This window comes from Alligator mississippiensis, chromosome 3 (genome assembly GCF_030867095.1).
Source record: "Alligator mississippiensis isolate rAllMis1 chromosome 3, rAllMis1, whole genome shotgun sequence".
NCBI lineage: Eukaryota > Metazoa > Chordata > Crocodylia > Alligatoridae > Alligator > Alligator mississippiensis.
In genome coordinates, this window is record NC_081826.1 from 76,003,870 (window position 1) to 76,023,482 (window position 19,613).

Sequence of the window (19,613 nt, forward strand, 5' to 3'; positions counted from 1 at the left end):
CTCTAAAATGATCTTCAGATATAACACAGCGCTCTCTGAACCCTTCCATTAGCTGCCATGTCACATACTACATAGCCTAAATTCTGTTTGTTGTTTGCAGGGCCTTGAACTATCATATTAACCCTCCGTCCAGTTTCCATTTTCCCTCAATACTCATTCCTATCTTTGTGCCTCAGAAATGCTGTCCCATATATTTAGATTGATGGCTCTCATCCAATAAGGCAAGCCAACACTGGTTCTGTTCTCAAAGATCTAATAAAACTTCAGTGTTTTCTTCTTCAATGCAAATCAGAGGCAAATTTCCTTTTAAAAGCAATACGTATTACTGAATTTCCCCTGTCATCAAATCTTCTATGCATCCTTTGCAGTCTATTAGAAAATGAAAAGAGAAACTGTGAAAATGTGTGTGTATTCTATTCAATTTTCTGACCATTTCTAGGATATTCTGATGTGCCAGAGGGCAATGTAAAAAGGGCAGTGGAGTTGACAGTACTCATCCTCTCCAGCCTCTTAGCTTACAAACTTCTAGGGGTTGAACAGAGCAGCCGTAAAATAACTATAATTTGTGTCAGCAGATAATGGCCCCCATCCTATGTTTTGCTGGCAATGAAGATCATTAGCCTATTTTCTTCTGAGTGTCTAGATAATGGTAACACTCCCATCCTCTCTAGAGATGCCCTCTCTACATGGGCAGATTGAAAACTGCCATACTAGAAGGATTCTCAGATTTTGTCTTGAGGCAGCTTTAAGTTCCATTTGTGTTGCTGAAGTCTGATAAGAAAAAGTTAAGGAGGACTGAATAACTAGCTCTTGGGGCATATGTTTTGTAAAGAATCAAGTACAGCACACTGTCAGTTCTAAACAAATGATTATATCCTAAATTAACTGTAGATTACCAATGTAGTATTTGTGGCTCTTGTACTGAAAAACCAATTATTTTATATGAACATGGTCTGTGACTACTACTGTACTTTCAGCAAATAGATGAGAAATTTACTTATAGGAAAAACTTGATTTAGCAGTAAAAAGCTGTTAAAATTTATATTGGAGCAAACTGACAGCTATACAACTATACCTTTCTAAGTTATAAATTCCTGTTTTTCAGCTGAATTTCAGAATTAAAGCCAAAATTCTGCAGTTTGAAAGCAACTTTCACGGAATCAGTATAAAAGCAACACAAAAATACATAGAAATCTCTCTTACTCCAGTCAGGGTATCCATTGCTCTGCCTTCTGGGGCAATGGGTATCCATTACACTGGCTCAGGAGTGGCAGTGCAGAATGCATTTCATGATATAAATCTGTCAAAAAACAGTTTTATAATCAGAGTAATCTCTAGGGGTATGCGGGGCTTAGGGCATATCAACCTGTGCGGGGCCGGGGGCAGGCATGAGTGACCAGAATGCAGAGCAAGGAAGGGGGGGAGTGGCAAGTGGCTGGAGCATGGAGGGGGGATGGGGCGTGGCACACGGGGGCTACAGCAGGGCCTGTACGGCACTGCCCGTTAGGCCCAACAAGGTGCGAGGCCTGGGGCAGTTGCCCTGATTCATACCCCACTAAGGACAGATGTGTATATAATAGGGGTCTCGATATACAAGCTTCCTGGTTGTACAGGTAAATGCAATTCCATTCTGGAATATTGAAATGAACAAGTTTTCATACCTATAATGCTGGTGTTAAAGGAAAAAAAAACAAAAACAAAAAAAACAAAAAACTTACAATGCCTACATGTCATGTTTACAAACTAAGCAGAAGAACCGGGACTCCCTGTAGGCCATCTCCACTAGCATGAAACTGTTTTAACTGAGGAGCATAATGTAAATCCTGAAAAATATTGGTCTGGACACTAGTCACAAAGCCTAATGACAGAATATGCAATAGGCCAGACCTTCTTGTCCCACCCATTATGATAGACATATACATGGGTTTGTTATTCAATTAATGCTGAACAACAAAATTTTATATTGACAATATACATTATTTTTGCTTTATTATACCATGCATATATATAGCATAATTGTATAAATATACTTTTAGTCAGTAGTTTTTAAAAGTAAGGTATTTTACTAAATCAGAATCATATTTTCTAATTTAGTAGGTGTGCAATCACATTTAATTCTATGAGGATTAATTTATGTATCAAGGGTACATAAATTGTTTTTACTTCCTCGCTTACTAGGTTCAAAATTAGGTTATGTATAGTAATATCAAAAAATATCAAAAGTTGGCTCAGTTTGGGTGCTAAGTAGTTCACTCTATCTGGGGGCCTACCAAAAATAAATAGCGTCTCTTGCAGGATTTAAAATACTCATATTTTTTGCCAAAAAAATTATACCAAAATAGTCTCTATTATATTTATTTACCATGTTTTTGCATTTTTAGACTAAGGTGAGAAATGCAGTGGCTTCTGAAGGGTACTGAAGTCCTGAGACTGCATTAAAACTTGGGAGTTGCTGCACTGAAGATCAGAAATAGTAACAAATCACAGAACTCTAAGTAGTCAGATGTCCTTTGTAAACAGGTATACCTATACATATTCATCCTGCATTTGTACCAGTGATGGGAGGAATAAGCTCTAATCTTTTTACCCCCTCCATTCCCAATATCCATGCAAGAAAAGGATGTAGTAAAAAGATTTATGAGCATCAGACGCCAGAGTCTCTTGAGCTGAAAGCCCTATTTTGAAGCTCTCAGGCTTTGCAACATCTACACCTGAGTGACAGCTCAGAAATAACCATTACTGGTTGAGGGCTTTGGTGATTAAGGATGCCCGTTAGTAGTTTAGTTTTCTCCTCAGGAGAGATACAGGTTTTGTCTTCGTGTTCATCAAGACCTAATGGCCCCACCCTTCCATGGACAAACTAGAATCTGACCTTTAGTAATTAGAAGTTTGATTAGTGCTAGTATAACTGCTAAAGGCTATACAAAACACATAATTACTACCGACTGGCCAAAGAAAAGCAGCAATAGAGAGTCATTTTACAAGAGTAAGCAATGTGCATATGGTATCTGTAGAGTATACAGTAAACATTAAAATATGTTAAATGATTTTCAAGCTTAAAAAGAATTACACCTGCAAGAGCTGTAACTAAATCTATAGCGCATGAAGATGCATACCTCAAAGTATGCCATTTTGAATTTGGTTAAGTCAAGCATGAAATACACTGTAGAAAACTTCAGCAGCATTAAAAAAGATTAGGTATCAGTGCCACTGATGGGCTTTCCATCACTACTTAGGAATATAAACTCCGGTTGTGATCCAGTTGAAAAGAAAACAAGGCTGACTGATGAATGGATGCTGTTTTACATCTTCTGGCAACAAGTGGCTTTCTTAGGTTCTTCTAATATTAATAGCTGTAGTTCTAAATATTTTGCAGCAATCTAAAACAGTTGAGGGACAACCTAACAGACTGTAGTGTTAAAATTTAAGGTGTTGCTACCTGGTTATTTAGATTTCTCTAAAACGTGTTCACCCACAGCTCTTAGAATATATATACAATATCAACAACTTCATCCAAAATTGGATCCAAATCCAGCAGTGAACTGTGGAATTCTCTTCTGTCTGGGCACACAAATACTGCTAGTTTGATAGCTATTATCACACAGGTAAACAGTAAAGCATAGCTATCAGATCAGCATGAGATGGACAGTTCATGTAGCAATGTATATGGGAAGGATAGGAAGAACGCTCAGGAAACAGACTCTCAATCTGCGTGCACTGAGGGGTTTGCTTGTTGAAATCAACATCAAACACTTCCACATAAGCTTGTGACTTGCACAAAGTAATCTTCCAAGGCTCTTGGCTCCCAGTGGCCATGGTACATTGTATTGAATGACTGCTTAATGCCCTCACGCCTGCTTAATAGGGCTGTGCGAAACAGCACCATTTCATTTCAACTTCCATTTCACCATTTCAATGGGACCGTGCTTTGTTTCGAGTTTCATTTAATTTTGAAAGCACTGTTCCATTGTGTTTCATCTACACTGTTTCACTGTTTTGATGTTGTCTGGACGTTTTGCCCATAGCCTATAATGGGGAAGCACAAAACTGCCTATAACCTTGTCAGTTTTTGGCAGATTGGGATGAAAATAGCAGGGAATCTTGCCACTTATGATGGCATGAAGCCTTCAATGTTTCAAAGAGATAGGTGGAGGAGTTTCTGGGAAACTGTACCTCAAGCTTTTGACAATCAAAACTTATGTCACGTGTATATGTTAAGGCACAGCAGGGTGAAAACTACAGACATGGTAGCCCCTGCTGAGGCCACAAAGCCTGCCAGTTTTCAAGGATATAGGTGCAGGGGTTTCTGGGAAACTGCACCTCAAGCACCAGCCAGTGAAATTTCACACAACCCTACTGCTTAGTCCCCTGCCTGGTGGTTAGGATACATTCCTGGGAAGTGCAAAATGTGGGTTTAAATCCCTTCAGGGTGGGCTAGGCCTAGAACCCAGGCCTCCCACTTCCTAGATCTTAAATTCTGGGACATTGTGCAAAAGCTGGGCACCATGACTGAAATCAGTGCTGCTCTCTGCCAGGTAACTATCCCCGTTGTGATCATCCAGCAAGCATACGCAGAGAAGCTGTTCACTGAGAAAATGGAAGGGCCATAGTACTGTCCTCTAGAATAGTAAAAGGCTTCCCACTGCCAAAATGGGAAAGATATTTGTTGCCCTGGGTGGAATAGGACCACACACTTGAGGCTGGATATGTGCTAATGGGCTTGTGGCAGCAAAAACAGAAATCTTAGAGATGTAATAGGATATAGAATGTTACATCTATCTGTGGCATAATGATTTCCTATGTTCCCCAGGGCAGTATGGCTCTGAGCCATCCACAGTACAAGACCATGCCTAACAGGCCATTTACTTCTTAGTAAGATAGCTATAGTTATGAATATTCATTAAAATCTTTAACAGATGCTCTGGAAAATTCCCAAGATCTAATTTTAAATGAAGTCTCCAGACAAAGTGCTACACATGAAATCCAGGATTACAGGCATTTCTGAAAATCCAATCAACATTTCCCAATGAGAACGAAGTGTTAAAAAAAGAGAAAGTTAGGTAAACCTTGTAAGTAACAAAGCAATAGGGCTACTTCGTACCACCTTCAATCATGGTGAGCAGTTCTTTATGTGGGAAGTTCCTCTGATTTTGATTAGGCTACTGCTGATTTTTTTAACTCCTGCTATCAAATAGCTGCCTCCTCTCTGAGTGCGGGAATCCTGACAGGACACAAGAATAAGTGTAAACTGTCCCTTGAGAGAATGAGAAAAGAATATGTATTTCCTTGTGCATAGTATTCCCTTGTGCACAGAGTGATTTAAAGGTAAGATCAAAGAATGAGCCCTATGGGTGCATCCTGATGATTGTGCATGTGCAGTTTGTGGTGCCTCAAAGCAGTTCCAGGCATTGCTAACCACACACAGCACATGTGTGCTCATTTGCCACACTGCTAGTTTGCAGTTCAGCAGTTTTAATTTGGCACCACTGAAAAAAGTGCTGTGATGCATGCAGCAGTAGTGTGCACCACCAGAAACAGACCCTGGCTGGCCAGAGTGCACTATGGCTGCCAGCCAGGCTATGAGTGGCTGGCTTGGCACCACTGCTACCATGGGAGGCCCCCAGGACCTCAGGTAAGGCTGCTGGGGCCATCACAGGTGCTGGCCCCGGACTTCCCTACCCCACTGAGGTCACCTTGGCGTGTCCTGGAGTGCATGGGTAGAAGCGTGCTTGGGGACAAATAGTGGCACAAATATGTGGCACTGATATTTAACGCACAAGAAGTGCATGTGTGCTCTTTGGGGATGTATCCCATGCATTTAATTTACAACATAATTGTTGTACAAACAATCTGATTTGTGCTGGAGACTGGACATGTTAGCTCATATAGAGTGTGTGCCACAGTTCATACATCAGCAAGTTGAAATAACCAGATCTACCTCAATTCAAATGCCTTAGTGCTTTCCTGTACTGATAGAGTATGAGATTCTTTAATTATGTTCCAATCTGTTATGCTTTGATCATTAAGAGAAAAGAAATAAAATAAAAATAACAGATGCTTGCTTCCAGACATCAGGAAAACATTCTACCATAATAAAAAGAAAACTTTATGAAGAAACTAGGGATTGTAATAGCATATTTATAATGATAATAATAAATAGGGCAAGAATCCACAACCCTTGCACACACTTGGTTTCATTGGAATTTACTGCATAGAAAGGTCCTGCCCAGCATGAGCAAGAGTAGCAGAATCTGGCCTTTGGCAATACTTACTATTCATACAGGACCATCATAAGGACCTCTCAAGATGCCTAACAAAGGTATATGTAAGCATTATGAGACTAAATTAGAAATACAGAAATGTCCAGGGCCAAATTGTCATGTTTCATCAAACTATAGACTTTGTATGACATATCATGTTTAATTTAATCCATTAAAAGGTTATTTTAATTTATCTGAAAGCAAGAAACTTCACCCCATGCTTGTTTTAAGAAAATGCCAAAGAAATTATTGCATCATTAGTTTAACTAGTCATAAAATGAAGACCCCATGTTCCCAGAAGAGCAATTGGAGACTGATAATAAAAAAGTAAAGAATGGTTAGTTTTGTGCTGTGACTGTACTTAGGAGCATGATACAAATTACTAATTATTTGCTTTAAGAAAAAAATAGCCACAGGAAATTGGGTCAGTGATCTTGCCTCTCATTAACACATTAAGAATTTCTTTTCATAGCTATTTGAAGGAAACAAGTATGAATATATTCATCTTCTTTAAAATGTATTAAAACTAAAAAGTTCTGAAGACCATATTTTGCCACCATTTTCTGCCACTGATTTCAGTGGTAGCTTTTATACACACAACTTTAAACAAAATTTGTAATTGAGACGATAGCTGCAACACATAAAATAAAAACAGTTCAGTAAACAAATGTTATTAAAACACAAAAGGTAGTATAGGAAGAAAAGATGAAGATCTTCACTGGGATTATCATGCATCAACCATTTTTCTTTAAATTTTACAAGTGGCAAGTATAGAGTTTTTCTCCCAATATGAATTAATACCATGATGAATTATGTAGATCCCTAGTCCTTTGAGACACTAATACAACACTTTCATTTTTACTTCTGAGCTCTTTACTTACTACATTAATTCAGATCATTCTCCTCCAGTACAGGAAGGAAAAACTCTTTCTATTAAGCTAGAGCCTCACCACAGCATGGGATGTGCCCACAGATAGCTAAGGAATTGGTGTTTTTAATGTTTTTTAAGTTTATACTAATTTTTTTTTAGAGGTTTTGGTTCAAATCAAGATTATTGTTTAGATTTAAGTGAAGTTACAGTTAACCAAGTTATTGTAAGAATAAGTTTTCCACAAGTATATAGATCTGTATAAGTCTTGTAATATCATTTATAACTTATCAACCAAACCAGGAAGAAATGTCGCAGGAAATGCTATTTTCATGAGTTTACAGTTGATTCAGAACCAAAACTGAGAATTAGATTCCTTCTCATTTTGATTCTGGCATAGAACCAAAATTATGCTGATGACTTCTTCAAGAAAAATCAAGGAGCTATATAGACCATCACTACCTTTGGTGTTACATATACCTTAGAATACAATCCATGTCATTCCTGATGGGGAGGAAGAGAAGAATGAAGACAGTATAAAGACAGAGAATAAGATCCAACGTAACTATATATGCCCTGTGGTCTTCTTATTATGATAAAAAAGAATCATCTATCTATAAGCTATCATTCACAAAAAACTATAAACAGTGTATAAATACATTGATATCACTTAAATTATTTTAAAAACTTGTAAAAACCTACCAAAAATTCCAAACTGGCCAATTTCATTGTGCAACAATTCATACAACTCTACTGAATATCTACTAATTTTGCTTCTCTCCCTAACTTTATGCATTAAACTGAATATCATTTCAGCATTGGTCAATTAGACTGAACTTAATTCTCTCTTTCCTTGTGTAACAGGGGGCTCCCTCGGGGCCAGTCTACCAACTGCCCGCCCACCTGTTTCCAGGCCAACAACCTGCCTCCTCTCCTGCGATGCCTTGATGATATATTATTATGTTGTTAATTAGACAGAAGGCTGCCCATTTCTTGCTCCAATGCCCGGGGGCACTATCTGTGGCTCCATCCCTTCCCTACACCACAGCCCAAGCCTTGCAGATGGCATCCAAAGTTCTTATCATCACCATCCCCACACTGGGCCCCATAATATCTACAATCCAGACCCCCAACTAGATTCTCTCCAGTCGGGCGGCCCACTCCACCCTCATTCTGGGTTGCCTAGCTCCCTGAACTCTTTCCCCTCTCAGACGTGGTCCCCCTGGGACCTTTGGCCACACAGGCCCTGGCCTCACCTCCAAGGCCAGTCGGAAACCCCAGGCCCTCAGCTCTGGGCATCTCTCATGGTGGGCCCCTGGCCCTTTTGACTGTTCTGGTCCTGGCCCCAGCACTGTCCAGTTGAAGGTATTCTAAGTCAGGCTTTTGAGCCTATAGCCCACTCTCTAACCTGGGTCCACCTTCTTGGCCCGACTATGGGTTAACTCACCCGGTTGTGGGACCTGGGGTTAAGGCTCCGCAATCCACTTTTCACCGGGGTGGTAACTGGCCTGGTATTTCCTGGGGGCTCCTGCGCCACTCAGAACCCCACCAGGCCACCTACTCCTGGCAGGGTGCAGTTTTAGGTCATGTCCAGGACCAGGAGCCTCCAAACCATCCCCTACAGCTCCTGTCCTTACCTCTAGGCTGTTGCATGCAACCTTGCAGCCAGGCAGTGTTTCTGCCTGGCCTGCCAACAGCAAACTGCTGTGTTTATATAGGTGGCCAGAGATCTAAAATGGCTGCCACAATCAAGCACCTGCTGGCTGCTTGGCTCAGCCCTTAAAGTGGCAGGCACCAGCAGTGTCCTGCCACACCTTGGTTGTTTGGTTAACTGTTAATGTACTTCTGACTTTATGATATGATAAATATTTTATTTTTACCTTTGCTTCAATCTGCTTAGTATCTGGATTTTGGAACAAAAACTTGATTTTGCTCTTGCCATCATCTGAAGAGCCTTTAAGCTGAGAAAACTTGTACCTCCAAAGTACAGCCTAAAGAAAACAAAACATATAGAGATTGGTCAGAATAGGTATTATATAAAAGTGAATTAAAAATATAGGATGTTCCATGAACCTTTATAACCTACCTATGGTACATAATTAAACCAATGTAGTGCTCACTAGCCTGAAATCCCTTTGATCATATAGATGTATTATACTTTGGCAGCGGCTGATTCAGATCAGTCGGACTGCATTTGTGCAATTTTCTTTGAAACCCCTTTAGCTCTATTCAACCCTGGTTAACAAAAAGAAAGGGTCACTTAATCCACTGCGATGTCAAAAAATAAAGGCCTTTTTTCCCCTGTGGATAAGTCACACACATCCTTTATGTGCTAACTTGTCTCAGAATTTCTCTTGTTTATTTCCATAAAAGAAATTATTCATATATATATGCATAAAAAATGAAGCAAAATTAAAACAAATACTTATTTTCCAAATGTAGTAAAAGAAAACAATGTAGTAATGAAAACCAGCAATATGCACTGGGAGCTTAACTGTGGAGAGTATAATCAAGTCTATGCTTAAATTCAAGTTCATGAAAAACCTATTAAAGTAAAAAAAAAAAGACAAGAATTACATGGGTGAAAATAAACATAGTGAAGTGCTTTGCTGAGCTTTGAAACCAGGCAGAAATCCCAGAGGAGTAACTGTTTTCACAAAATTACTGTTGATTCAAAGCTAGAACTGAAAAATAAACCCCTTCCAACAGCAGTATAAGTACCCAGTGCAGGGCACTTGGGGTAACTACCGCACACGGGCAGTGGCAACTTTGGTTCGTCACTGCCACTACAATCACAATTGAATGGCCGCACAAAAAGCTGTTTTTTTATCACAATCCCCCAACCCTATCCCCATTAAAGCCTCCTAGTTATACTACTGCCTTCTAATTTTGATCCTGGCACAATGCTTAGTGCTCAACACCTTCAGGACTGAGCAGCAAATCCAAAATTTAAAATTATGACCTAACATACCAAACATAGCAAATTAATATATGATTGTTATAATACTGTTATTGACTAACTGTAATAATTGTACCTGTTAGATACTACAAATATTTAAAAGAACATATTTTAGTTTTGATCTAGTGTTATGGATAGATACTTGAGAAATGAAATGTTATGCTATATTTAACCTCGTGAGGAGGACAAGCTAATTATATATTGCTTCCCACAAATTTTTTCTTGTTCAGTCTAAATGAAGTATTTTTTGACCAGCAGATTATCTGAGGTGTTAAAATCTTTCATTGTGGGATAACAAAACTTCATGTTTAACAAGACTCTGCCCTCTTGTAGTTTGTTGGTATTTTGAGGAGACATTAATTTCATGGACTTTTGATGACAAACACTGAAGGTAAAAAGTTTTGTTAATTTTGTCATCTAATGGTCTGTAAATGAATTCTTTTGGCTTAAGTAGCATGACACTTCCATCTGTGCTCTTTGACCACAAGTAGAAACCATTTATCTATTTGGAAATCAGCATTTTAGAATTAGAGATGGTCTAGAACTTCCATTACCATAAATCAGTCTGGTTCCCTTGGATACAATGAAAATCTATGAGTTTATACTAGCTGATGTTCTGGTTTCATATTTTTACTCTCTTTGAAATAAACAAAGTCATCTCTGTTAGAGCTGTTTTAATAACAGCTAAAAATAATAGCAATCTATTTATATATCAAGACAAAACAAAACTGTGGAAATAACAAATGCATCCATTTGCCTTGAGAATTTTAGTTTTGTATTTACTACGTAATGACTGAAGATTGCTGCTGCAAGTAAAAATTGCAGTGCTACATAACTTGGAATATCAGCCCCAAGTAAGAAAAAAACTCAGTAGATACAGCACCTCTTTTATTCTGTAGGCAATCTTCAACTATTACAAACAGAATTAAGCACATATTGCTGTATATAAAAAAGGGGAGACTGAAAATCCATGTGAAACTATACCATATACATTTGAAATGCCTTTTCACTGGAACATCCTATCCTATTCCACAGGTTCCAGGGTTCCAGTGCAATTCCCCTGTATCTTGTACTGCCTTTCCCACCTGTGCAAAATTAGGGCATAACACATCTAAATAGCTATCATATCATATTGATTATATTTCACATCCACATTTCATTCACTTTTTACATGTTTTCAGGATTGTGCAAAGTGCATTGGAACTGGAAAGTCAAGCCCCTTGTCTTGCTGGAATAACAGCAAACCTTAGTACAATAATTTACTTCTCATATGTAATGTTAGAAAGCTAATGTTGGACCCTATGTTCCAAGAAAAGTGTATTCAAAGAAGCAAGTTGTCTTTAACTTGGTACGGGCAGACTGGAAAAAAAAAAAATTGGTTAGCTAAATTACTTTTAGACACACTAAAACTGAAGGCCCTTTATGATATATCTTCTCTAAACCTTTTGAGAAGGAAAAACTGAGACTCTACATATGCCTATAAAGCCAAAACCACAAAACAGTGCACATGCAATTTAGGCCTAACAGGTGGTTTACATGCCTGTGTCCAAAATTTAGATCCTCAAAACCCATACTTGGTTGCTGTTTAGCCTATGAAGCTCCAAAAACTCCTAGAAATTTCTAACCTTAAAATGTCCAAGTTTCCATTTGTGCATCTCTGAGCATGGTTACGACTGCCTTACTCTTAACAGAGCTGAACACAAAAACACTTATGCCAAAATCCTGCTGTGTTTCACAAGTCTATCTCACCTACAAGACCTCATCCAGTAAGCATTTTCAGACCAAGACTGATGGATCAGACTTAACAAAACACATGATGTGGGAGGTAGAGATGAAGAAATAGGTAGGGTAAGAAATTTCATCCAGGTTCTAGGAGACCTGGATACAGTTTCTTCATTTGCTTGAGGATCAGTCTTCAGGACACTGCTCTAATCAATTAAAAAAAAACCATAATGGGGTGTGAAGATAGTGAACTAGAGACTCCCTAGCTTAGTACTTATGACACTCACCAAACGAGGTTAGAGATATGAGTTTTCATCCCTGCTTCAATGGTTACTTAACATAAAATACTGAAATATTTGTTGGAACATTAGGGGTTACATACAAGATTTCTCTCTCACACACAGATTGTTCTGGTGAATGCCGTATGCCCTAGACATGCTTTCCTTTTTTGGCCCATTAATCTATTGCCTAAATTTACTGGCTAAAAGGGAAAAGGGAAGTTTCTCCTCCTCCCCTGTCTTAAGACCTCCTTATTTTTTGAAAGAGAAGATTTACTCCAGAAGATGATTCAGCACTTTGAGTCCCAAGTAGAAGTAGCACCCTTTCTGCAGAATATTATTCATACCATAAAGATACAGTCATAAGGGTCATTCTTTCTCATGAGACTGTCTCATGAGACCATATTTTCTAGCATATCATATACCTCAAAATAAAACATATATCTTAATTTTGGGAAGGCAGAATGAAGAAAAAAAGATTTTTCAAGTCTTATGGTTGCATACAATTCAGGTTTTGCCCCCTACTGTGTGGAGCCATAACTCTAGAAAAATCTTTTTTTTACCTGCTTAGACAAAAGCTACTGTTTCAGCCCTTTCAAAGTTGTGAATAGTTCTTGGCTGTCCTGCCAGATGCTAATACCGTAGCTGCTGCTGAAGACTGGACTCCACGGGAAGATCTAGGATTTTGAAAAATACCTAAAAGATAGTTTGCAGGACTGTGAAATGAGAAAAAATAGACCAGGAGTAGTGGAACAACAATTGCTGAAGAAGAACAGCTTGACTAGTAGAACATCAAGGCCATTAAAAAAAAGAAGAGTGGATCATTAATTTGAGTGAAAATCAATTAGCAGAAATGTAGCATATTCTAATGAGTCATAAAATCAACTGACTCCCTCAGTACAGACTGAATAGAAATGCCACTGCTGCTATCCTGGGTAGAAAAATCAACCTCCACATTTAAGACATGCAGCCAAAAAATTTAAGACTATGTATTAAGTATAGCCTTTAACCGATAACATTTTCCACCCAGCATTTTTACAGCAGGTGTAAAATGGCAACAAAAAGAACAAAACAATGGTTTTCACAGAATTTTTTTTCATGGAGTTTTTGCATTAGTCATGGTCAAAAGAAGACTCAGAATTTCTAGGAATCTGTGATGAAGATATTAGTTCTCTTATGAACAACAATAGAAGGTGGAAGCAAATGTTAATCACACATTAAAACAGTGCAGTACTGTACTAGAGAGTATAATCATCACACAAAAATCTATTGCATGTTAGTGAGCAGTACTGTTGATAATACAACACAGACCATTGTAGTACCTATGAATGTATGACTTAGCCTATGGTCAATATTGCATTTGATAAATAAATAACAAACACAAAATGTGTCTCACTGTACAGTAATACAAATAATGATCCAAACTACTAGAAACATTAGTAGCGATTATTGTGTCAAAAATCTTCCAGATAGCACCCAGATTGCTATTGGTCATGATTGGGATGAATTCCTTCCATCTGATCACTCAGAAATCTGCATACCTAACCATCAGATTAAATTTCTATTCACATTCTGCTTTTGCCTTCCTTAGCATACCTTCTCTGCTTCTCTCAATCGCACTCTGAATCACTGCTTTACACAGAATGGGCATATCCAGATGAGTGTGGATGTGCAATATGCAGAACCGCAGACCCATCTGCAGTGCCACATATGCAGGCATTCCCCATGCTGCTCATTTTTAGCATAGGTAGGGGGTTGACCCCAGGAGATCCCAGGGTGAAAAAAAGCCATGCCTAAAAAAAGCAAGGCGGTGCATGTGGCAGCGGTGTGTCTTGCCCAAAATTGGAACCTGGCCAGCCAGAACTACACTCCAGCTGCTGGCCAGGCTCCCTGCTGCAGGATTGCCATGGCTGCAGCTCTCAGACTTCTGCAAGACCCCAAGTAAGGCTGCTGGGGCCAACATAGTTGCTGGGCACAGCTTCCCCTACCTCACCTAGGGTGTACCACGTGTCAGAGTGCATGTGGTATGGGCATTTGCTGGGGACAAGTGGTAGTGGCACAAATTGTGCTGCTGCTGTTTATCCCTGGTGAAACGCATGTTCCTGTTCATGAAGACACATCTAATGTTTCTGTACTTTTAGGGTAAATCAGATGATGGGGAAAAAAAATCAAATCTCAGTTCATTTTAACATTTACAGTTTATATGCTTCCAAAAGCTATTGAAAGATATCATGCCAAACTTCCTGCCTTCCTCCCTCCCTTCCTGTTTTTTGGCATTTTACTGTCTCCAGTACTGGTATACAAAACTCATGAATAAGAGTCTTTATAATATATACAACTTAATTTCAAATTGTTTTTTACTTTTAGGAAAACAAAAGTTTGCCTTGAAACTGTTAAAGATGAATTTTTTTTTGGTCATACCTTTCATTGGATCAACTGTATAGTTGGGATAAAGTTAGACAAGCTTCCAATGCAAAACATTCTTTATTCACTACTTTGCATTCAAAAGCATGTCTAACTTTATCCAAACTATATAGTTGGTCCAATAAAAGTTACTGTCACCCCAAAATCTTTGCCTCTCACATAATTCCTGGATCATCACAGCTACCGCATAATATTAGCACTACCACAGCTGTTAAAGATTACATTTTTAATGAAGAAAATTAGTTGAAATTGGTGTTAATGAAGAAGTATTTTTAGAAACTCTGCATTCTTGACTCCCCATGCAGCAGTGTCAGTTTGCCTCATTCTTCATCTACAATTCTTCTATTAGATCAGTGAATGAACTTATTTGAATAATGTGGAGCATTCCAAATCATGGCCCTGATTCAGGAAGATATTGAAACATATAGCTGACTGAGTGTATGGATGTTCTTTACAAAGATAGACACTTGCTTAAGGACCTTTCTGAAGTAGATGTTAAGGGAGTGAAGTCACAAATTACTTCTGGTGGCTAGAATTAATTTACAGGAAGATATCACTTTTTCTTTGATTACAGTTAAGAACAAGCCTGCTTAAAAGTGAAAGTTCAAATGGATATTCAATAGATGCAATTGTATCCCCTTCACCTTATATAATAAGGGGAAGAATCTATACAAAGGCTTAAATATTAAGCCTTTATAATTGAATAAATATGGTAAATTTACCATATTTATTCAATTCTAAAACAAGGCTCCCTCCCATTTAACATGGGGGGAAAGCCCCTCATCTTCGAATCAAGGACATCTTAGAATTGAGTACAAGGGTGGTGAGGCATGGAGGTCGGGGAGAGGTGACAGGGGTTAACAGAAGCTGCAGGGAGAGGGGGGAAGCAGAGACTGGTGGATGGAAAAGGGAGGGAGGAGCAGGAGGGGGACCAGAAGGGGAAGGGGGTACAAGGCAGAACAGAAGGTGGACAGAAAGGGAGCAAAGGTGGCAGAGACCAGGCACAAGTGAAGGGCAAGATGCTTGACCTCTGCACACTACCTGCTCCTCACTGCCTGCCCTCCTGGAGTGGTAGGAGGGATGAATTAAAGGTGACCCTCCTATCATTAGATGCTATACATGAAAAATTATAACAAATCTATACATTGTTCATGTATAGATCTAATTATTGGGAGGGGGGAGGGTCATTGTACATTCAGGGTCATCTTAAATTTGAGTCAATACAGTAAAACATTTTTTAAAAACCTATCAATTTGCTTTTTCATGGTTTTCTGCACTATTTTACTTATTTCTCACAGACAAAGAAAGTTGGGTTTTTTTTCAAGAATGATTGTGGAAAATGTGGTAATGATGATGATAATGGGTGATCACTCATGAACAAGTAAGACTGTCTTACAAGGATAACGATGAGTCTGCAGGTGGCTCCATTGCTGAATTCTAGTTCCACATGTCTTGTTGCAGTGAGGACAAGTGTTTCCAGGAGGCATGGGCACTGTGTTGCTGTGTTGGATGTTCTTTTCACCTGTTCCTCTTTTCCTCTTCTGCCTATCAAAGAGCTGTTTCAAAGTGTTGAGGTCCCTCCCAAAAAGTCTTCCTCAATTTTGTTCAGTCCTGAGCAAAGGTCTCCCAAGTGTTGATGTCTATGTTACACCTCTTCATGTTTGCTTTCAGGGTGTCTTTGAAGCCCTTTCTTTGCCCTCCACTACTTTACTGACCTTCTTTCAGCTGTGAGAAAAAGATTCTCTTTGAACAACATAACCTGTCCAGCAAAGTTGGTTTTGGATGATCATGGCCTCAATGCTGTTGGAATATGCTTTGGCCAAGACACTGATGTTTGTGCATCTATCCTCCCAGCTAATTCAAAGGATCTTGCGAAGGCACTGTTGATGGTACTTTTCCAAGCTCTTGAGATGTCTTTTGTATGTGGTCCAAGTTTCTGACCTATACAGCAGAGTTGGGATGACAATAGCTTGATAAACCAAGAGCTGTGTTTCAGCAAGGATGTCATGAATTAAGTATACTGTCTTACTCAGATGTCCAAAAACTGCGCTCGCACATTTCGAGCAAAAATGTGGTATGAGTGATATAGCCATAAGAATATTTGTATAAAAGCTAATGATGATTCACATGAGAGATGTATTCATAACCACCCTGAAAACTTTTTGGGAGTTTTGAAGACATCCAGTAAGGCTGTCAAAAGATATCTTATTTGAGGTGGTTCTGATTGTCCTGGGTTTTGACTTAGATCAAAACACGAGCAGCACAGCCCTTTACATGTCACCCTTCTAAGCAGTCTTGTGGCTCTTTTGCCAGCAGGTGACCAGCCAAGGCTTGTCCCAGAAATGACACACAGTTAAGTGAAATGAGCCACAATGAACTTACAAAGCATGGAGCCATGTCCCTGTAAAAAAACAACAACAACTAGGAGTGTATTTTATCCAGCATACTCCACAGGTACAGGAGAATGGGTGTGAAAGTCTGTAGAATTCTGGAATAAAGGGCTTTCTCCCTGGAGAAATGCAAGGTCTGTTTACAACTGAAGAGAGCTGAAGTGATACCATACGACTAATGTGACTGATGTTAGAGGCAAGGATTTCTTAGAGTTCTATCTTTTATTGGAACATCTTCAATGTTGGGACAGAGTTAGACAAACTTTTGAAGTCAGGTCAAGTGACCAATCAGGTAATATGACTAATCACATACAACATCAGGGAAGTCAAGAATACAAAGTACTTTACCATTTCTTGAGAGTAAAACACAAGCTGAAATATTTCTTCATAAACTATTAGTCAAATTTTGAGTAATACCTTTTGGAAAAATGATGTCTAGAACCAGAAGCCAATCTGCTTTAGCTGTAGCATTTTTAAATTATTTATTTTACCAGTAGTAGCTATGAGTCTCAAAGCGTAGGTGTTATTTTGCTAAGCACTCTACAGCAACCTCTGCTTGGCATCCTCTGTTCATGTAAAAAAAACAAAACAAAATAGCAAGAAACTCAGATATTTATTTGTATGATTCTTTAATATCAGTGCACAAATGAAAGCAAGTACACTATTCTAGGAAGCAGAACAGCTCCATACACATATATTAAATACTTTTTAAAAAAGTAATATCACAAATGAACTTAAAATCTCCTGAGATGAATGTTCTGGCCATGTCAATAAAGCTTCCAGTGTTCAGAAAATCTAAGTTAAACTATGCATATATATTAAAAAGCACATAATAGCAAAAAGCATATATTAGAGTTAGCACACTTAACAATTGTTTTCAATTCCCAAACAATTGCTTGGGAATAATTTTCTATGAATTATATTCAAAATCTAGAGCTGTATTGTTACAGGCATAATATAACTACAGAGCCTTAATCCCAGTGAACAATAGAACATAAACCCAAGAATAAAACAATAAAAGTAGCCGACCATCAGACATAAGACATGGCCTGAAACAGTGCTACACGATGGTAATATAAAAAATTCAATAGGTACGACATGTCCTTGATGAAGTCAAAGGGGTCTTTGTTCTTAATATCAGTGACATATGGCAGGGCTGTCCAACTGGCAAATAATTTCATTGCTTCAGGTGTAACAGCAGCCAGGAACTCCAGGCTCCCCCTCCCTTTGGCTTCTCTTGCCCCAGGAGGCAGAGCAGTACAGCACAGCCAGCCTGAAGTGTTAAGGTAGCTTGTAGCCCAGGGTGTCTGAGTGGTGCGGTGCAGCTGGGGAACTCATGGCCAGGGAGCAAAGGGTGAGTTGGGGTGCCCCAGCATGCACAGGGATGCACGGAGGGCAGCAGGGGGAGGTGCAGGGTGCAGTAATGGGGGGTGGTGGCCATGCTGGTCCCAGCCCCATAGCCCCTGCGAGTGTGGCCCAAGGGGTGTGTAGTCCCCAGGAACTTAGAAATTAGACAATCCTGGCAGGAGGATTTTGCGCTAAATCTTTTCAGTAAGAAAAAAAAATGATTGACCACATACCTTGTATATCTTATATTCATTGTAACATAGTTATTGCCTATCATGTCCAGTCCAGGCTATATTGCTATAATTGCCCACTAGCTGCATATTTATATTTTGTAGGTACAATGTAAGACTGCTAGAAAAATTTCCTTGGGGAAGAAAAGCTATTATCTCCAGCTTGGCTTCTCACTGTCTTACAATATGAGGAAACATACGCCCCCTTCATGCTACTTACAGAAGATTTGTTCTCCCACACAGCTTAGAAAATGTTTTCACTTATAGCCGACTCATAGGGAGTTTTTCTACTTACTGCAGTCAGTTCACATTCCTGAGCTAAGAATACATGTGTTTCATAAAACATGTTCCCTTTCCATCGTACAACAAGAACTAATTTAGTGTCTATTATAGTCAAATAGAAGCAACAGAGAAATAGTAAGTATTCCTTCACAGTTTCATGATTATTCTCATGCTGTATATATATGTCCAACAGTGATATAGGGAATTATAAATTCCCAAACAGCAAACACACTCAAAGTAATAATCAGGTCTGTCTGTGTTTAATGTACTTAACATACTCCTTGACAAGTTCTGAAACATGAAAGTATCATGTAGTCAATTAGTTTTTCCATGACTACTGGTTTAATACAGTCAACACTTAAGGGGCCTTCTACAATTATACTAAGGCTATGCTTCATCAATTTAGGAGCTAGGGAGTAAAAGAAAACTATCAGGTATCCAGTGTATTCAATAAAGAATTGTCTTCATGTTAATTACAACAGAGTCATGCCTCTTTTCTAGTACATTCTGCACTATGGGTCTATTCTGTACCTGCAAAAAAAACCCCTTACTTATGTACTCACTGACTTGCTGAAGTACACACTGAATGTGCACACAACTAATAAGGTAAGCAAAGGCCCCTCTACATGTGCAGGTGAAGGTATGATGATATCTCATGTGTGATCCATATAATCACACCTCCTGCCATACCATACATGCATGGCAGGAGGTACAATTGTGTGGATCATGTATTAGATCCCATTACACCATATTGTCAGGGAAGGGGGAACCCAATTTGGGGCTCCCCCTGCACTGACAAGAAGCAGCCTAGGAAATGACCTGCTGGGTGGCACGGAAGTGGAAAGGGATCTTG

At 39.0% G+C, this 19,613-nt stretch overlaps 1 protein-coding gene across 1 annotated transcript in view; it reads right to left on the reverse strand.

Moving 5' to 3' along the window:
- The window catches only part of SNTG1 (syntrophin gamma 1), a 386,259-nt gene that overhangs the window by 9,680 nt on the left and 356,966 nt on the right, over nucleotides 1-19,613 (reverse strand). The window contains exon 17 of the mRNA XM_059724105.1: nucleotides 9,009-9,119. Within this exon, the coding sequence (XP_059580088.1) occupies nucleotides 9,009-9,119 (111 nt within the window). The remainder of the gene's footprint in view (nucleotides 1-9,008; nucleotides 9,120-19,613) is intronic.